At 34.1% G+C, this 17817-nt stretch overlaps 4 protein-coding genes across 5 annotated transcripts; 3 read left to right on the top strand and 1 right to left on the bottom strand.

Moving 5' to 3' along the window:
- Positions 1 to 1531: 1531 nt before the first annotated feature.
- Positions 1532 to 5093, top strand: LOC124837729 (uncharacterized). The gene is made up of 7 exons (XM_047313183.2): positions 1532 to 1842; positions 1936 to 1994; positions 2205 to 2264; positions 2352 to 2421; positions 3278 to 3347; positions 4437 to 4463; positions 4745 to 5093. Exons 1-7 carry the CDS (start codon positions 1612 to 1614, stop codon positions 4792 to 4794), a joined length of 567 nt encoding a protein of 188 aa, XP_047169139.1. The 5' UTR covers positions 1532 to 1611; the 3' UTR covers positions 4795 to 5093.
- Positions 5094 to 5688: 595 nt separating this feature from the next.
- Positions 5689 to 9925, bottom strand: LOC124837730 (Pentatricopeptide repeat (PPR) superfamily protein). 2 transcript variants are annotated; one of them, XM_088110762.1, is made up of 3 exons: positions 6840 to 9925; positions 6656 to 6738; positions 5689 to 6233 (listed from the first exon to the last, which is right to left on the bottom strand). In XM_088110762.1, the coding sequence occupies exon 1, from the start codon at positions 9770 to 9772 to the stop codon at positions 7070 to 7072; it is 2703 nt and encodes a 900-aa protein (XP_087966888.1). In that variant the 5' UTR covers positions 9773 to 9925; the 3' UTR covers positions 5689 to 6233; positions 6656 to 6738; positions 6840 to 7069. The 2 variants fall into 2 exon arrangements, with proteins under 2 accessions (XP_087966888.1, XP_047169142.1); XM_047313186.2 differs by lacking the exon at positions 6656 to 6738.
- A 2204-nt stretch (positions 9926 to 12129) lies between these two features.
- On the top strand, positions 12130 to 14681 carry LOC124837740 (nucleolar essential protein-like protein). Its single transcript, XM_047313202.2, has 7 exons — positions 12130 to 12476; positions 12575 to 12667; positions 12752 to 12896; positions 12994 to 13104; positions 13274 to 13356; positions 13438 to 13495; positions 14367 to 14681. The coding sequence occupies exons 1-7, from the start codon at positions 12213 to 12215 to the stop codon at positions 14444 to 14446; spliced, it is 834 nt and encodes a 277-aa protein (XP_047169158.1). The 5' UTR covers positions 12130 to 12212; the 3' UTR covers positions 14447 to 14681.
- A 621-nt stretch (positions 14682 to 15302) lies between these two features.
- LOC124837717 (protein ELC-like) lies at positions 15303 to 17094 on the top strand. Its single transcript, XM_047313165.2, has one exon. It carries the CDS (start codon positions 15488 to 15490, stop codon positions 16712 to 16714), a length of 1227 nt encoding a protein of 408 aa, XP_047169121.2. The 5' UTR covers positions 15303 to 15487; the 3' UTR covers positions 16715 to 17094.
- The last annotated feature ends 723 nt before the right edge of the window (positions 17095 to 17817 follow it).

Raw genomic sequence — 17817 nt, 5'->3', positions numbered from 1 at the left:
TTTTAATTTAAAGGTAGAAGTAAAAGGAATTTTGAATATAAATAACAAATATTTCGAAAATATAGATTCGAATAATAAATTACTTTATCTTTAATTACTTGATATAATTTGTTCTTGTAGCGTCATCTGTGATTCATAGTTTTTAAAAAAATTATACCGTGTTATAGAATGTATCCTTCAATAAATTATGAAATTAAATTTCAACGTATATTAATATTAAATATTATAAGTTAATCAAGTTAACGTATTTTAGCACGTTATCACTTAAGAACAATATTTGATAATAATATTTCAAAATTTAGAAATAAAGTTCAATTAAAAAACTAGTTTATTAAAACTATTTAACGCAGTCAACAGAAGGTTACATTAGTTAATAAAGGTAAAATTGACTAAAGTAATGGGTTTGTTTGGAATTAAATTCACAATAAGTTATTGCTCACGCATGTTATTCCATACACCTATTTAGGTTTTTTTATTTTATTTTATGGTAGATAAATAAGAAAAGGAAAAGGCCGAAGTGAAAAATTATTAATAATTTGGTAAAAATATTAATAGGATTCAAAACAACACATTTCTGTAAACTAATAGAGAAATTATTTGTTCATTAAATCATGTTACAATTTAATTTAATTTTTTCTCTCTCAAATAATTTATGGTAGCACGTTGTTTCGGTGTTCTTTTTCCAAATTACTTTATAATAATAAAATTAAAATTAATTTTAAAATAGAATAAAATTTAAAATTGTTTTTCACTCTATCTCCTTTTTATTTACTTTTAAACCAAACCATATCCATTATTACTTTTATCTATTTCTCTATTTTTCTATTCTATTCTACCTATTAATTTTACTTTATTATCTCTTCTTTTCCAAACAAAACATCAGTTAAAAGGCAAAATCAACCAAACATGAATTACGTTATTTTAAGTTGCTAAATGAAAAAAAAAAAAAACTTTTCAGAAAAATAATAGGAAATTTTGGTTGATACAATAGAGTAGAGTAAATTACCATTTTAGTCGTTCAGATTTCTTAATATTGTGAATTTGGTTTTCTAAATTAAGAAATACTAAATAAATTTTTAAACAAACATTTCAATTGCATTGGTCAAAAAAACTATTTAAATTATATATTAAAGCAAAGTGGTTAATTTTAGACATGAATAAAACAATTATAAAAAGAAAAATAACTTTTTTACACCCATTGATCACTTGATAACTTATTTTTAGAAGTAACACGGTTATTAAAAAAATAGACTTTTATATTTATAAAAACTGAAAAGTAAAAGAGTGTAGAAATTTGTTAATGTGAAAATACAATATTATCATTATTCTTAAAAAATAACAAAAAAAACTTATTTTAAAATGTTATTATTTTAACATATAATATGCAAACATTTCAAATTTTAGGAGAATAGGATGCTTTATTTATTTGATTGCAAAGAGCATAAAGAGACTTTTTAAATATATATATTTGGCTCATCTTCTGACTTTAGAAGAAAAAAAATAAACTACACTTGTAATCAGAAATTGGCCATTTACCAATTTATCCAAAAAAAAGTGTAAGATTGTGTGATATTGTTTGCTTCCTCAGAAACCCTAAAAGTTGAATCATAGATGGAACTGACATGGTTGAGTGCCATTCTGGTGGGAGCTGGTTATCTTGCTTTGGGTTACTTCATTGGTTCTCAGTATCCTCCTCGTTTCATTTTCTCACGTAAATTATTGACGAAACACAACGATGCTACACTTTTCAACGATACCAACAATAAGAGAAATAGTAAGTCCAAACTCAAAGACCCTCTTCAGATTGAACAACTAGCTGACATTCTCGATGATTTTAAGATGGTACGCAAAAATCCCTTCTTTTTTTTTCTTTTCTCAATACCCCATCTACTCAATCTTAATTGGCTGCCTCAAAAATTGTTCCTTTTTCTGCAGATTCTCGTTGTCAGAAATGATCTTAAAATGGGCAAAGGGAAGATTGCTGCTCAGTGCAGGTATGTAGTTTTTCAAAGTGTTAATTTTGAATGTGCTGAGAGTTTGAGACTTCTATCAATCTGGTTGTCTAGTTTGTGGACTGATTTATAGCTCTCTCTTTTTCATTTATTTTTATCTTCTCTTAATTTCTATCGACTTTTATGTTATTAATGTTCAATAAAAACCTGATAAATGGTTCGAACTCACTACTTCTTTCTGTTTTTTGGCAGTCATGCAACGTTGGGTCTCTATAAAAAGCTCCTTCATCGAGCACCAAAGGCGTTGAATAGGTACCAGAGTAACTTTGATTACGCTTGAAGGTTACTCTGCATTGTATAATTTCATTCTGAAGTCTACGTCAATATCAATGTATACAGGTGGGAGATGTCTGCGCAGCCAAAGGTTGTTGTCAAAATTGAAAGTGAAGAAGATATGCTTGCTATGCAGGTGAGTATTATTTAGGGAAATTTTCTGCATTAGCTATGTTTTTGCGTGATCTATTTTATAAATTGCATTTGGTACTTGGCTCCTATAATGCATCTAGAAAGAATGTTAGCGGCACACTTTTTTATTCACTGGATACTATCGACAGAAAAATATTGAAAATCACAATTTTTGGTTTTCTTATATTTCTGAGTCTCACTCACCGTTTTTGAAGTTTCTAATGAGTTTTAACCAATAATAAGTGTGTTATAAAGGATGCCTTAGAAAGAGTGTGTTGTTAGCATTCCCTATACACATTAATCGGTTATTTGACCACAATGAATTTTGATTGGAAACCAATTAACTTTAATTCAATAAGAAAGATGTAAAGTTGCCTATCTTTTGCTTTATCTTGTAAAAATTAGGTTGCAAGTTTGGTTGTAGGATTTGACCCTGTTAAAGGGGTGCACATTAGAGGATAAATGTGGAGAGATAGCTGTTAATGGAAAAGTCAATAGCTAAGATTGTAACAGTAAACGAACTGTTAGATGATGAAGATATCAGTAGTTGATTTTCACTCAATAGTTATAAGTCCACACTTTTTCCCATGAAGTGAACCACATGAAGTAGTTTGACCATTACATGAGAAAATATGCAAAGCAAGGTCAGCGACTAGGAGTAAAATAGAAAATTCACACTTTTTTTGACACTTCAACTAGTGAATAGAAAAAGGAAAAGTCAGTTTTTAACTTATTGGAAATGCCTAAGGTATTTTTTGCTACATTTTTTTCCTTACCATTTATCTTGATTCTTTTTATGCATGGCTCCTTCTATCTAAAGCTGGTTTTTGTTTTTCGCAAAATATTGCTTAATGAGTTAGGAAAGGGCTAAATCTCTGAAGTTACCCACCCATATCACAATTGATGCTGGGAGAACACAGATTGCACCAAGTGAGTATTTGAAAATTCCTCTAAGTAGTTGCTTATAGATATCAAACAGCTTTTATCAAGTATCAACTAGTTGTCAAGTTATATGAAATTTTGTGAATGAGAAATTTCAATTCTGAAAAAGTTATTTAAACGACAATACTTACTCTTGCATTAAGGGAATCTTCTCTTTCTCTCGCACACTTTTTGCCACAGATCTTGGTTAAATTGTGTATAATGTTACTGTATCTATGGAAGTCGTCGATAACCTTCTATGCCCGCATTTTCTCCGTGTATATGTATTGGATATGTATCTGATATGGAAACTCTTAGATGCTTCACCGGTATCTTTGAAGTATATAACTTTCTTGACTTTTTGAATCTAACGAAGACAGTATACGATAAAAGCATAATGATAAAAGCATAGAAACATTGCCCCTTGATGAACTAAATGTTGAAGCTATCCTCTTTACCAATGATATTCAAGGACAGTATACGTTTTATTCCTATATGTTGGCAGTAGGCAATGATATATGATAGCAATTGATTATAATTTTTTTTATTTTATTACAGTTCAACAACTCCTTGATTTAGATTTTTGGAATTGCAACTATATATTTATTATCTGTTATGATGCCATTATGTGTATACATGTATCTTGCACATATTGTATCATATATATTTGAAAAGTAGTTGTATTGTGTTGGGTTTGTATTTTATCCAATACTTGGACTGTGTCTATGCATCATAGGAAGCTGTGGACAGGTAGAATTGCAACTAGAGTGAGTTTCACAGCATTCCACTGGAAAATGTTCATTCCATGGTCGTTTTTTAATATTGAACTATAATTCATGCTCGAAAATGTTGATTCCTGCACACATTCTGAATAGTAGAGTTGCTAAATTGGTTCTTTGGACTGTATATAATTTGTCTATCTCGTGTGAGAAAAGCTTGTTTGATTTCTATGTTCAATAGTAAAGTTAGATAAATGACTGGTTTTACTTTGGTTATTCTATACGTATTCTACCTGTTTTATCTGTATAATATGATTTTTGTGTATATATTTAATACGTTTTGCAGTTAATTTACATTTATTTTTCCTTTTTGTTCTAGATTCCAGAACAGTGATGGCAATTCTTGGTAATACTCTCCTCTACTGAATGAACTCTTTTGGTTATACAAATTCTTCTTTTAATTACAAAATATTATTTTTTTTTGTCTGCTTTCGAATATTTGTATATGAAATAGTAAAAGGAAACAATAAAAAACTGTTTTATTATTTTCTATACAAATCTTTGAAACCGGAAAATAAAATGATAATTTGGTGACGTTTAACTGAGAGTAAAAACTGATTCTTATCATTTAGATTTTCATTTTATAGAAGTAGAAGTAGTTTGATGTAAGGTGATATTGATGTGCAGGACCCGTTGAGGTAGTAGATGAGGTAACAGGTGGACTTAAACTACTATAGTCTTCTGTCGGATCAACATGGTGCTGTTGATCATGAACCGCGAGTGTTCACGAAGGATAGCAGCTCGAACTAATTATGAACCGCGTGAAGATTTGCCGTGTTCTTTGTCTACAAAATGATTTGGGATTAATCTTTAGTTGACAGTGATGATGATGATAATGATGATGATGAAATTTTTGTTTTAAAATCCTTGCTGATAAAAACTGTGGAACTGAGTTCAGTTTGTATGAGATATTATTTATATCAGGGTGATTCTTGGCTTCCAAAATGTTATTTATGGTGATTCCATAGTTTTTGGATGGTGGTTCTTGATTGATTTTCCAAGGTATTTGAATTTCTCTGTCATTGGATTTCACTGCATAGAATAATTTCTATAGAAGTCAAGTCTTACAACAAAACCCTTGCAATCAAATATGTTTAAAATGATGAAGCCCAAGATGTTCCTGAATCAGATAATTACACAAAGAAGGAAAAAGATTACCTAGAAATGTGGCCGATTTTAATGATAGTCCAAACAAAAGCTGCAAACAAAAATGCCAAACCAAGCTTTCTCCGAAATATAGATCTATTTGCTGCACAAAGTCAACACTTAACATGATTCAAATTAACTATTGTAAGTTCTAGAACCTAGGTTGATCCTAAAATATCCACAATAAAAAATTGTTTCCTTAGGGAATCAAGAAGTTTTCCTGCCTTCACTTTTAGAATTTGTTTGTGTAAAATTTTGATATATTTTAATTTTTAAAATTAAAAAATAGATATAACTTTTTAAATTTAATTATATTAAATTTTTTAACGTATTAATATAAAATAGGTTTGATATATAAAAAAATGTAACATAATTAAATTAAAAAAACTATATTCATTTACTCTTAAATTTTTTCAATTAAAATATATCAAAATTTCATAAATGAATTACAATTTCTCGTAAATGAATTACATTTCTCATAAAATTTAAAAATTAAAAACTATTTAACCTTTAATTATATTACATCTTCTCCGGTATAATTTCTGTTACTTTTTTATTTTTGCAAATATTTTTTTATGTTTTCTTAATCTTTTATAGCTCAAAAATGATGAATCAAGTAATCCAATACAACCATTGAACCAGGTTAGAACAAGCTTATTTATGGAGTTTTTATTCTAAAGGAGATCTTATTCTTGTAAGGTTAGAGGCCTTAAACACGCTCCTACTTTTCAATGAATGCGAAATCAGATTTTCATGGGATTGGAGATTGGAAGTTGAACCCTGGTGACTAAACAAATAGTATCATGTTTAGTGGTGGTGGTTAGCACAAATCATATATTTAAATCTTCACCACGCCAATTGCTTGATTCCGGCTTCAAGATATCCAATTGAATGAATTAATGAATGACTTGTCTACAGCCACACTGGAGAGATGATCAATCATAACGCAGCTGGCCCAAGCATCACTTAACTGCAATTTCAAAATAAAAAATGGTTATTGACTACATAAAATAAAATGATGTATTAATATTTAACATTGTGTGAAAAATGAGTTCGGTTATAGAAGTTTCATCTTTTTGACTTTTGTTCACTGGCAAGAAGTTGCTTTTATTTTAAGCATTAGTGTACACAGTGACTTTTTTTCCTCTCAAAGTAATAGAGAACTCCAAAAAAAGTTCTGACAAACACTAACTACTGTTCATGCAGCTGTACAAATTTTGCAGTTTTCATGTTCAATGCTAACCCAAATTTGTATCAATTGCTTCATAAGCAGTCTATACTTTTAGCAGCACTTTTTGTAATCACCAATCATGACAACAAACGTAACTGCTTAGCATTAGAGTATTATAGCATCTTGAAGTTGCAAGTAAATTGAAAATAGCGGTGGCCTACACTAAATACAAAATAGGCCTTGCAACTAGTTTCAATCTTTTGGTAATGCTCTCATTCACGTCTGCAAGGTTCCAATTTGTCCTCTACAGAAAAAATAGTACATAATTTATATATGATATTTGGTAAAATGTCATTAATACTAATATAAAACATTTGTTCAACTTTGCAAATATTAAACTTTCACCTGGCTCTTTCTGCTTTGGATACGACGCCACATCACTGAGATTACTTATCACTTCAACGTTTTCAGGCTTTAGAAACCACTTGCTTCAAGCACCAACCTCGTTTCCGGATAATTCAACCTCAGCAGATTCTACATATTTTGCCTTGTTTCACCCTTCTCTGAGCTCGTCATTACTGCAACAACCATAATACGGGTTTCAAACCTTTGCTATGTGCGTGTTATACCACAACTTAGCTGGGGCTCTTATATTCACCCTTATGCAATTCTCGTAAACTTTGTCTTGGCTTCATCCCTCTCTTCAACATATCATCATGCAATTCAAATGCCTTGTCGAGCTCTCCATTAACACAACAGCCATATATTAGCAAGTTGTATGCAACCAAATCTGGTTTGAGACCTTTCTTTAACATGGTATCCCATAAGTTAACAGCTGCCCCTACATTGCCATTTCTGCAATACTCATAAATTAATGTTGAATAGGTAACACAGTCAGGGAAAATACCATGTCCAGTCATTTCAGAAAGAACTTCAGTGGCTTCATGAAATCTACCCAGTCTGCAGAAGCCCCGGATAATAATGTTGTATGTTACAGTGTTAGCTAAAAGCCCTGTAAGCATTGCATGGTGAAGGCCTATAGCTTCGTTCATATATCCCTCCTTCGTAAGATTGTCAAGAAAACAGCCATACGTGATTGAACTGGGAGGGACATTTGCAGCCAGCATCTTTTTAAAAAGAATACCTGCTCTGTCCATTTCTCCTGCTTTGCATAAACCATTCATCAAAGCGGTATAAGTCACGACATTAGGAAAGCATTCCTCAGTAACCATCAAATCCCAGCATTCAAAAGCTTTCTTCAGAGATCCTTCTTTGCTGTATGCATCTATCATACTTGTATATATTACATTATCAGGTCTCAATCCTTGATCATGCATGTTTTTTAAGAGATCAAAAAACGTTTTCCTGTCTGGCTGCTTTAGAGCACCGTCAATAAGAACAGCATGGCAAACCAGATCCATGTTGATTCCTCTTTGAATCATTTCACAAGAAGCACTCAGTGCCTCCATCAATCTTCCTTCCTGGCAATAACCATGAAGAAGTGCACTATAGCACATCTCATTTAACTTTACTTTCTGCTTGTGGAGAACATCAATAAAATCTCTAGCTTCAGAAACCCTACCAGTTGAGCAAAGGCCACTGATAAGAGGTCTATAGGTATATGTGTCAGGAACAAGGCCCTTTTGAAGCATGTCTTCAAACAATTCAAAGGCTTTATCAATGTTGTTATCCCTACAATACCCTTCAATCAACACATTATATGTCACCTCAGTTGGCTTGATTTTCCTTTCAACCAAATCATAAAAAAGTTTGGATGCTTCAGCCATCTTATTTGTGCTGCAAAGCCCAGAAATAAGTGCTGTGAAGGTATAAATGTTTGGAGTAATTCCTTTCTCGATCATCTCATTATATAACTCAAATGCTTTTAGTAGTTGTAGGTTTTTACAATAACCACTAATCAATGACGTAAAAGTTGTGGCAGTTGGCTCCACCCCTTTATTGATCATCTCAGTAAACAGGGACTCGGCTGCACTCAAATCCCCAAACTTGCATTGGCCATTTATCAAAGAGTTGTAGGCATATACAGTTTCTCTTATACCATCTTCTATCATTCTATCAAAATAAGATCTTGCGACATCCAACCTCCCCCTTCTGCAGAAGGAATCAATAAGAATGGAATAAGTAATACCATTGGGATGCAAGTTCATCAAACTCATATTCTTATAAAGCAACTCTGCCTTATCGAAATCTCCACCTTTGTACAAAGAATTGATCAATGCATTATAAACAAACAAATTCGGAACAAAACCAGACCTCCCTACCTTAACTACCAACTCATAAGCATCCTCAATCTTTCCCTGCTTTCTCAATCCATCTACTAAACCCGACACAGCAGCTTCGGATGGAGCAAGCCCCAATTGAACCATATCATCCATAAGCTGAATTCCAGCCTCAAATTGTTGCACCCTACAAAAACCAAGCACTAGTGTACAGTATGTAACAACATCAGCTTTCAAACCCTTCGCCCTCAATGATCTTTTAACCTCAACAGCTTCCCCGACTCTATCACCCTTGCACAGCCCATGAATCAAGACATTGTAAGTTACAATACTCAAATCAAACCCATTAGATTCCATCCACAGAATCTTCTCCTTAGCTCTAAAAAAATCTTTCAATTCACAGAGACTCCGAACCACAGCGGAACAAGTATAAGGATCAGGTCGAACACCCGCATTCACAGACTCATCAAACAATTCGCAAACCGTTATAAATTTTCTAACTCTCAAAAGCCCGTTTAAGAGGGAACTCAAGGTTCTAACCTCAGGCAACAAAGCATTGGCAAGCATGAGTTTCACCACGACAATAGCATCAAAAACTCGTGAACTTAGCACGTAACTCTGAACCAGCAAATCGAAACCCAAAGTGGACGAAAGCTTACATAGCTTGTAAGAGTGTAGAAAGTGTTGAAAAACGTAATTGGGGTGGGACCCACGAAGGAGAAGGGTTTGCAAGAGGGAATTAGCGGGCCAGAAGAGTCTGGAGTGAACAAGTGCGTGGACCAAGATGGCGAAGGAGGCTGTCGAGTGGTTCATGTTTTTGTGCAGACCCATAAAGTTGAAGAACCTCAAAGCTAACCTGGAATCGTCCAGGGTGTTGATCAAGACTTGTTCCACATGATGGGGTCTCAATGCCGATGAAATTGAAGCATCGTTCAGAGCCACCTTCCAACTCTGCTTTCCTCGAACGATGTCGCAAAGAAGTGACACAAAACGACCATCGTTTTCGTCGTCTAATTTGGACACGGAAAAGAGTCTGTGGAGACAAGGGGTGGTGGTGGCTGCGACGGGGACCGCCGCACCAACAACTCGGAGCTTCATTCGCCACCGCCACCGCCACCGTACCCACAAGCACCAGATTTGTTATAACTCAATCTAAAGAAAAACTGCTTAGTTTTTTTTCGAAGTAATTTTGGAACGAAGATAGTATGTGTCAAAAATGTTTGATAAGTAAATAAGAGGCAAAGAATACCAGTTCAGTAATGAAAACCAAGTTAAATAATTGCTAGTTTTGAAAAAATTTTGGATTATTGAAACCCTATAAAATTGAATTATTTTAGAAAATTTGGACTAAAATTTTTTTGGATTCCACTCGGCCAGCTTCCATTGATGCAATTATTCAACAGTAGTAACAAGTTATAATACACCTTTATTATTCTACATACTTCCTAAACAGCTAAATATATGATTATTTTATTTAAACTACTATTTATATTTATTTTTATTATTATCTTAATATAATATTTTATTATAAAAACAAATCTAGGATTGTTTTAAGAAAGATTAAATATTTTTTTCTTCCTAAATTATTATGTAATTTTATATATTCTATTCAAAATTCTAATTATTTTTATCTTTTTTCTTTTAAAAAGTATTAAATGTAATTTTTTGTCTTACGTGATCAACGGTGTGCTATACGACATATTGAATAAGCTTGTTGAATGAAAATTGATTGTCCTTTCAGAACTTAACTTTGGACTCGAGGTTAAAGACACTGTTGTTCAGATCAACTTTGGTAATTTGAAAACATTGGTCAACATGATTGCTTTGTTTGCTAGGGTGTGGTTCTATTTGCAGTGAGACAAACTATTTTATCTTTGTTATGCGAGCTAGCGTGTTGGTGTGTCTGTTGGGCTAGTAGGGGATACATATGGTGTCACTTTCAAACTTAGGGCATAATAGGTCCTTGCATCTTTTGGATCTGCCTTGAGAATGATAATGGTCGAGTAGTCCTTGCCTAGAAACTTCATTGCCATGTGTTGATTAGACACAACGTCTCTGAGCTTGTTTAGCGTTCTCCGTCCAATTAGGATGTTGTAGGACGTGTTTACCTCCACTATGAGGTATCATACCAGCTCCAAATTACTAGTTTTGTGGGAGAGGTAGTGGGCTGTTGGGTTTATACATGATCAAAACTCAGTGTCCAAAATACCATGTTGGGCTGATACAACTATCATTGTTCTTGCCTTGTGAAGTTGTCACATTCTCTACCTCAACCTAGTCATCCTCGATTGTCGCTTCCCTTTGAATGAACTTGGCTAAAGTGCCAAAGTGGATAAGTTATTAGATGAGATCCTCCAAAGAGTGAGGCTAGTACAGAGTTTTAACGGGGTCCCATGATAGGTGTCAAATGTTTTTACTGGTATTCTAAGCGTGAACCTTCGTACATGTGGCAAAATTCTAGTGAATTAAAAAATCTTGATGTGTACTCTTGTGGGTTGGAATGTAGGAGGAGATCCACCTGAAAAAAAAAAAACTCTCATACGCTTAAGTGAGTAATAGAGTTTAAACCTATTTAAATATTTTAAGTAAGAAATAATTAGTACAAGTGAGTATTTATTGTTCTTATAAAATACTATGTGTACTTATATAGTTTTTGGGTCACATGACTCGATAAAATTGGTAATGTCAAATAATATTGACGGATATAATAACTTATCCTATATATGATAATTAACTAAATAATAATGATAATGTAACACCTTATTTAATTTATCAAAATTTTTTCAATATATAATATTAAAAAAGATTACATTATAATCAAATTATTGAAATTTAATCATATATATTATTAATATATAAATACTTATAAAATATATCTCATAATGTTTTATAACCTATAACCATGTTATGTTAGTGAAGTATATTAGTTTTGATTGGATCGTGACATTCAGAAACTAATTTTTTATAATTGATTTATAATAAAATTACATATAAAAATAAATAAAAGTATTTACAATAAAATCAAAATAATATTTTTTATTTTTATAATTATAGTTTTATTATCTTTTGTTATAAAAAAAAATACACATGCGCATGATATAATATAATATCTTATGATATATTATAGATTGATTTTATAATTCACTAAAATATTATACATGATATTTGCCATAAAAATAAATATTTAATATTACAAGATACTTATATGTATTTTTGAGTAAATGAGCATTTGCATAATTTTTTTAAATTAATAAGTTATTATACTGTATTATAAGGGGAGAGTAATGTGTTACCAAATTATATTTTAAATAAATGAAATAGTATCATTGTAAAGGACATAAAGAACCATTGTAATATATAAAAAAATTATAATCATATCATTATATATCCAAGGGTTAGGTTTTCATCAAACCTTCACTACACCAAGGTTTTGGGTGTACCATATTATAAGCTCAGATAAAAGGTTTTCCACAAAAAGCAGAACCCTAGGACGTGTAATCAGTGTTTGGAGAGTTGGGGTTTGTTTGAGGCAGAGGCAATGACACGACCTTTTGGTGTGAAGGGGAAGAAGCGCAAGCACTCCCAATCCAAACAGGACTCAGAAGAAGAACACCCGCAGCCGCCACCGAAGAAAGCTGTCGCGGAAGAGAGCAAAGAATCACCACCACAAGCAGAACCTGCACCAACAGAAGAGGATGAATTGAGCGGTATCCCAATTGCTCCCAGCGAGAAAGAAAGTACCAAATCCAATGTCATCTTCATTCTCGAAAGAGCTTCTCTTGAAGTCGCCAAAGTCGGCAAGGTTCTACTTCTTACTCTTCTATTTCACACTCTCCTTTTCCTTTTACTTTCAACTTTCATTCAATTCTTTGTCTTTCCTTTGTTTTTTTGGCACTGCAGACATATCAGTTGTTGAATTCCGATGACCATGCCAATTTCCTTCGCAAACACAACAAAAATCCTGGAGATTATAGGCCGGACATTACTCATCAAGTAAAGTTTCTTCCACATGCATCGTCATCTTCATCAGTCTTTAGTATGAGTTTTAATTTATATCAAATGGTGTTTTGTTTTCAGTCTCTTCTATCTATTTTAGATAGTCCACTGAATAAAGCTGGAAGATTGCGAAATGTTTATATAAGAACGGAGAAAGGTGTTCTTATTGAGGTTAAGCCCTTTGTTCGAATTCCTAGAACCTTCAAACGTTTTGCTGGTGTTATGTGTAAGTCTTTGCTATTTTATTTCCTAGGCCTCACTTTTTGGGAGGAAAAAGTAACGAGCTTTCATCATGTTGCTTCTAAACTTTTACTACCCTGCAGTGGAACTGCTTCAAAAGCTGAGCATATCTGCTGTTGGCAAGCGCGAAAAACTCCTCCGAACAATAAAAAATCCTGTCACACAGTATTTGCCTGTCAACTCACAAAAAATAGGTGTGTTTTGTTCTTGATCGTTGCTTGTGTTTACCTGTTTGTTTTTTTGAACTGCTGGAAAATTCCAACTCTTTAATGTTAAAATCTGTGTTTTAACTTTTCTGTTTTGATAAATTCTTTTATCAATATAATTCAAAATAGTAAAAGTGATGTCTCTGTTGAATTTCAGGTCTATCATATAGTTCAGACAAGCTTGTAGATATGGATGACTATGTATCAAAGATTTCCAGCGATATGGACCTTGTTTTTGTGGTACTTTCACCAGCTCAACTTTCAATTTCTTTTGTTTATTTTTTCTGTCGATGCTTAGCAGTTAATATATTCTAATTTCAGGTAGGAGCAATGGCCCATGGGAAGATTGAGACAGATTATACAGAAGATTACATAGCAAGTAAGATTGTCCATACAATTTTTTTTATCTACTATCGTCACAGTAATTATTTACATATTCCTGTGGTGGCACTTGGGTCTGGCTTCATTGGTTTTCTTTTATTGTGTCTTTGTTTGACAAGTGTTTGCCGATGGTCGGGTCCCTTTGTGTGCAAATTTTGTATTTGTTTTTGGGACATGATATATTTTTATTTTTAATTTTGTTGATATTTGTCAGTTCAAATTTCTAAACAAGGAATGAAGAGCTTCATGAAATTTTGTTAAAGTATAAATTGGTCAGGCCACATGATCTCCATAATGAGTAAAAAGTGAACTATTTTATGCAAAGCACTTTAACTACTAAATGCAGGTTTGTGAACAAAATCTGACTGTTGGACCATACTAGCTTAGCTTTGATAATACCGGAAAACAGAAATATATGGATCTGCTCAGCCTGTTAGTGCAGTCTCCCACTTTGGTTCTTTTGTTGCATTTTATGCAGAATACTAAGTGTGTTTGGTTACCTGTATTCACGGTTTCATACTTTGGAACGGGTGAAATTCAGTTTGCATTGTTGGAAACAAATATCCAAATATGCTATAAATGACTAGTCTGTTTAAAATAGGGTGTTTCCTTTGAAGCCAACTTACTGTCTTTTGCATTAACAGATCTCATGCTTAAATTGAACTGAATTTGAATGGTAGAAGTTGTTGCTAAGCCGAGTTTAAGCCTCCTGGCCGAGCACCCTACTGATTATTTTCATTTATTGTTACAATTTGTGGTCAAAACTTGTAGTGTGTAATAAAAATGCAGAATGCTACCTCGCATGATTATTTAACATGTATCAGTCAGGATATTCTTATTTCTTACATCATAGTGCTTCCTGATTGCAGTTTCTGGGTACCCTCTAAGTGCTGCTTATTGTATTACAAGGATTACTGGTGCCCTTGAGAGAAAGTGGAAGATTTTGTGATTTAACACCTTCAGTTAGCCTGGGAAACGATTTACTAATTCGAGTTCCACAGCAATTTATGTAATATCAGGGTAGGGTATTATTGTCTTAACAGACATATAGGAAATACAATATAAGATTTTTTTTTTCCGAGGTATTTTTATGGTCTGATTGTCCTGGACCAGATCGATGTTTCACTACTGTATTTGAATTAAATGTTTAATGTATTAATTTGCTAGAGTATGCTTTCTTAACAGAGCTAGATCTCAATGTTGCTTACCTAGCTGAGATACGTTGTTTGGGAGTCACTTTTTCCTGGTTCAAAGTTAAGAATAAAAGTTTCACATTTTATTGAAAATTAAAACCATTAGTTAACTTTAATTTTCTTTATTTGAAATTTGAAAAATTAGAAACACTATTAAAAAAGTTTTAGATTAAAAGTAAAACTGATATTTAGGAAAAATATAAAAAACGTTAAAAAAGTCAATACATAGCAATATAATACGTTTTCCATGCCATTATTTTGAGTTTATCCAATCTGTAACTTCTGCCTTAATATATAAATATTTGGAAAATGAGAATTTAAATTTTGCTCCAAAATTTATGCACATTAAGAATAAACAGTATTTTTGTTATTTAAAAAATTGTATATAGATAAATTGTTCATTTGTTGTATAATTTTTTGCCAGACTAAGTGGATAATTAAGTTTAATATACAAATATGTTTGACTTTTACGTGCATCAAACAATAAAACGTGATGTGCAGTAAAAATTGATTGAATTTGATGATAAGGAATTAATTAATTACATAAAAGTGATTTTTATTGATAAAAAGAAGTTAAAAAAATAAATAGGAAAGGGCGTTTTCGTAGAAGCTGAAGCGGAACAAGAAAAGAAGAAAAAGTATAAACAGTGACGCGTTTGGAGATGGGAGAGAAAATTGAAATGCGTGAAAGTTATGAAGGAATAGCCTTACGAAGGAAGAAAGCAATCTGAGAGTGATAGCTGATTGACATAATAAGCCTCAGCTGCTTCATCTTCCCAACTCCAATCGGAATCGGCATGGTCCAACCGGCGATGACGCAGTTCCTCAACTCCGTTCTCTCTCAGCGCGGCCCCTCCGCCGTCCCCTACTCCGAGGACACCAAGTGGCTCATCCGCCAGCACCTCGTCGCGCTAACATCTACCTTCCCTTCGCTCGAGCCCAAAACGGCCGCCTTCACGCATAACGACGGTCGTTCCGTCAACCTCCTTCAGGCCGACGGCACCATCCCCATGTCGTTTCAAGGTGTCACCTACAACATCCCCGTCGTCATCTGGCTCATGGAGTCCTACCCTCGTCACCCGCCCTGCGTCTATGTGAATCCCACGCGCGACATGGTCATCAAACGCCCCCACCCTCATGTTAACCCTTCTGGTTTGGTTTCCGTTCCTTACTTGCAGAATTGGACCTACCCTAGTTCCAACCTTGTCGATCTCGTTCTCAATCTCAGCCACCACTTCGGTCGCGACCCTCCCCTCTATTCCCAACGCAGACCTAACCCTAACCCGAACCCTAATCCCAACCCCAATCCTAATCCAAATCCTCACCCTCACCCCCATCCCAGTTTCGGAAACTCTTCCTCCAATTTATCTTCTAACTCTTCTTCATCTGGCTACCCCCACGCTCAACCCCCCGCTAGGCCTTACCCTCCTTCCCCTTACCCTGCTCCCGCTTCTAGGGTTCAGTCCACTGAGGATCCTTCTGAGGTTTTCAAGCGGAACGCGATTAACAAGCTTGTGGAGATGGTTCATGGGGATGTTTCCGCGTTGAGGAAGACCAGGGAGGGTGAGATGGAGGGGCTGTTTAATTTGCAGGGCGTGTTAAAGCAGCGGGAGGAGACTCTCAACAAGGGGTTGAAGGAGATGCAGGAGGAGATGGAGGCGCTGGAGCAGCAGTTGCAGATTGTGTTGATGAACACTGATGTTTTGGAGGGGTGGTTGAGGGATAACCAGGGGAAGAAGCTGGGTGGTTTGGACAATCCTGAGGATGCTTTTGAGTGTGTGGATGTACTGTCCAAGCAGATGCTTGACTGCACTGCTGCTGATTTGGCTATCGAGGACACGCTTTATGCGTTGGATAAGTCTCTTCAGGTGGGAGCTGTGCCGTTTGATCAGTATTTGAGGAGTGTGAGGGCGTTATCCAGGGAACAGTTCTTTCACCGCGCCACCACAGCGAAAGTTAGAGCGGCCCAGTTGCAAACTCAGGTTGCCAATATGGCTGCTCGGAATCACCATTATGGTAGCTGACACTTGAAGGTTTTATGACTTTCTTTGTTGGTGGTTCAGACGTTGAGATCTGCCATTGTGAGTACAGAACTATAGATTGCTATTTTGTTGCTTCCCTTTGAGTCTGTGCTTGTAGTCGATAGCATGAATTGGTCACCCTTATAGTTACAGCCTTCAACAACTCGAAATTGTTAACCAGAGGCTGAACCATCGTTCTTATACAGTCTTAATAATACGATTTTCTTGAAATTTTGGTTTGAGGGATTGTTTGATCAATCTTTTATGTATAATTTTATTGTTTAGGAGTGTACATTCTTATGAATCATAGATTTGTTCACCCTTGTATTTTAGAACAATGGGTATATTACCATTGATATATACTTTTTTGTGCTTCGATTGCTTTCGGCCTTGCGCGTGTCAAATTATTACCATGCAATAGTTAAATATGAAGACACTTTATATGCTTTGTTTGGAAAATAAATTGTTTGATGTGAATTGTTTGAGAAGAATTGTACACTTCAGTTCATATGTCTTATGACCGTCAATAATTCCTCGTCGGGGGCTTCTTTGAATTTGGCGAATACCCACAAGGTCTAGTTAGAATTGTCATTCCTAACCTTGAACATCATCGTGTAAACATCGGCTTGGACCAACATAACGGTGATGCTAATTTGAAATTAGATGTGGTTTAAGCTGGCAGTATAGTGTTTCAGTTTCTTTTTTAAACCAATCCTCTGTGCAAACAATGCTAGCAGTATTGGGATTTTACGCCGGTCACTAGAACGGATGATTCTGGTGCTGTTTAAAGAGTTTTCATATTGTCATCTGACTATAAATTTCCATGCATCATAAGTTTTTATAGTCATTTCATTTTTCTCTTTGAAACATATTCCTGTGAAACAATTTTATTAGAACAGATGATTGATGTTTGTGAATCAATTGTGTGTATGTACAGTTCTGTAGTGTATTTGGTCATTTTATAGGCCAGAGGAATGTAAATATCTGCTGCTTCGGAGTTCAATGAACATACACACGCTTTCCAAGTTCAGACAATTTCAAGAAGAGGGAATTTTGCTGTTATTTCTGAAATATTAGCTGTTTAATACAGGATTGTTAGTTATTGA

Source organism: Vigna umbellata, chromosome 3 (genome assembly GCF_029865625.1).
Source record: "Vigna umbellata cultivar VRB3 chromosome 3, Vumbellata_1.0, whole genome shotgun sequence".
NCBI lineage: Eukaryota > Viridiplantae > Streptophyta > Magnoliopsida > Fabales > Fabaceae > Vigna > Vigna umbellata.
This window is presented reverse-complemented; position numbering and strand designations above follow the sequence as displayed.

Coding starts and splice junctions, on each gene's coding strand:
- LOC124837729 (XM_047313183.2), top strand. CDS start 1,612: ATGGAACTGACATGGTTGAGTGCCATTCTGGTGGGAGCTGGTTATCTT. Junction 1,995..2,204: donor AAGATTGCTGCTCAGTGCAG/GTATGTAGTTTT, acceptor GTTTTTTGGCAG/TCATGCAACGTTGGGTCTCT. Junction 3,348..4,436: donor GAGAACACAGATTGCACCAA/GTGAGTATTTGA, acceptor TTTTTGTTCTAG/ATTCCAGAACAGTGATGGCA.
- LOC124837730 (XM_088110762.1), bottom strand. CDS start 9,772: ATGAAGCTCCGAGTTGTTGGTGCGGCGGTCCCCGTCGCAGCCACCACC.
- LOC124837740 (XM_047313202.2), top strand. CDS start 12,213: ATGACACGACCTTTTGGTGTGAAGGGGAAGAAGCGCAAGCACTCCCAA. Junction 12,668..12,751: donor GGCCGGACATTACTCATCAA/GTAAAGTTTCTT, acceptor TTTTGTTTTCAG/TCTCTTCTATCTATTTTAGA. Junction 13,105..13,273: donor TGTCAACTCACAAAAAATAG/GTGTGTTTTGTT, acceptor GTTGAATTTCAG/GTCTATCATATAGTTCAGAC.
- LOC124837717 (XM_047313165.2), top strand. CDS start 15,488: ATGGTCCAACCGGCGATGACGCAGTTCCTCAACTCCGTTCTCTCTCAG.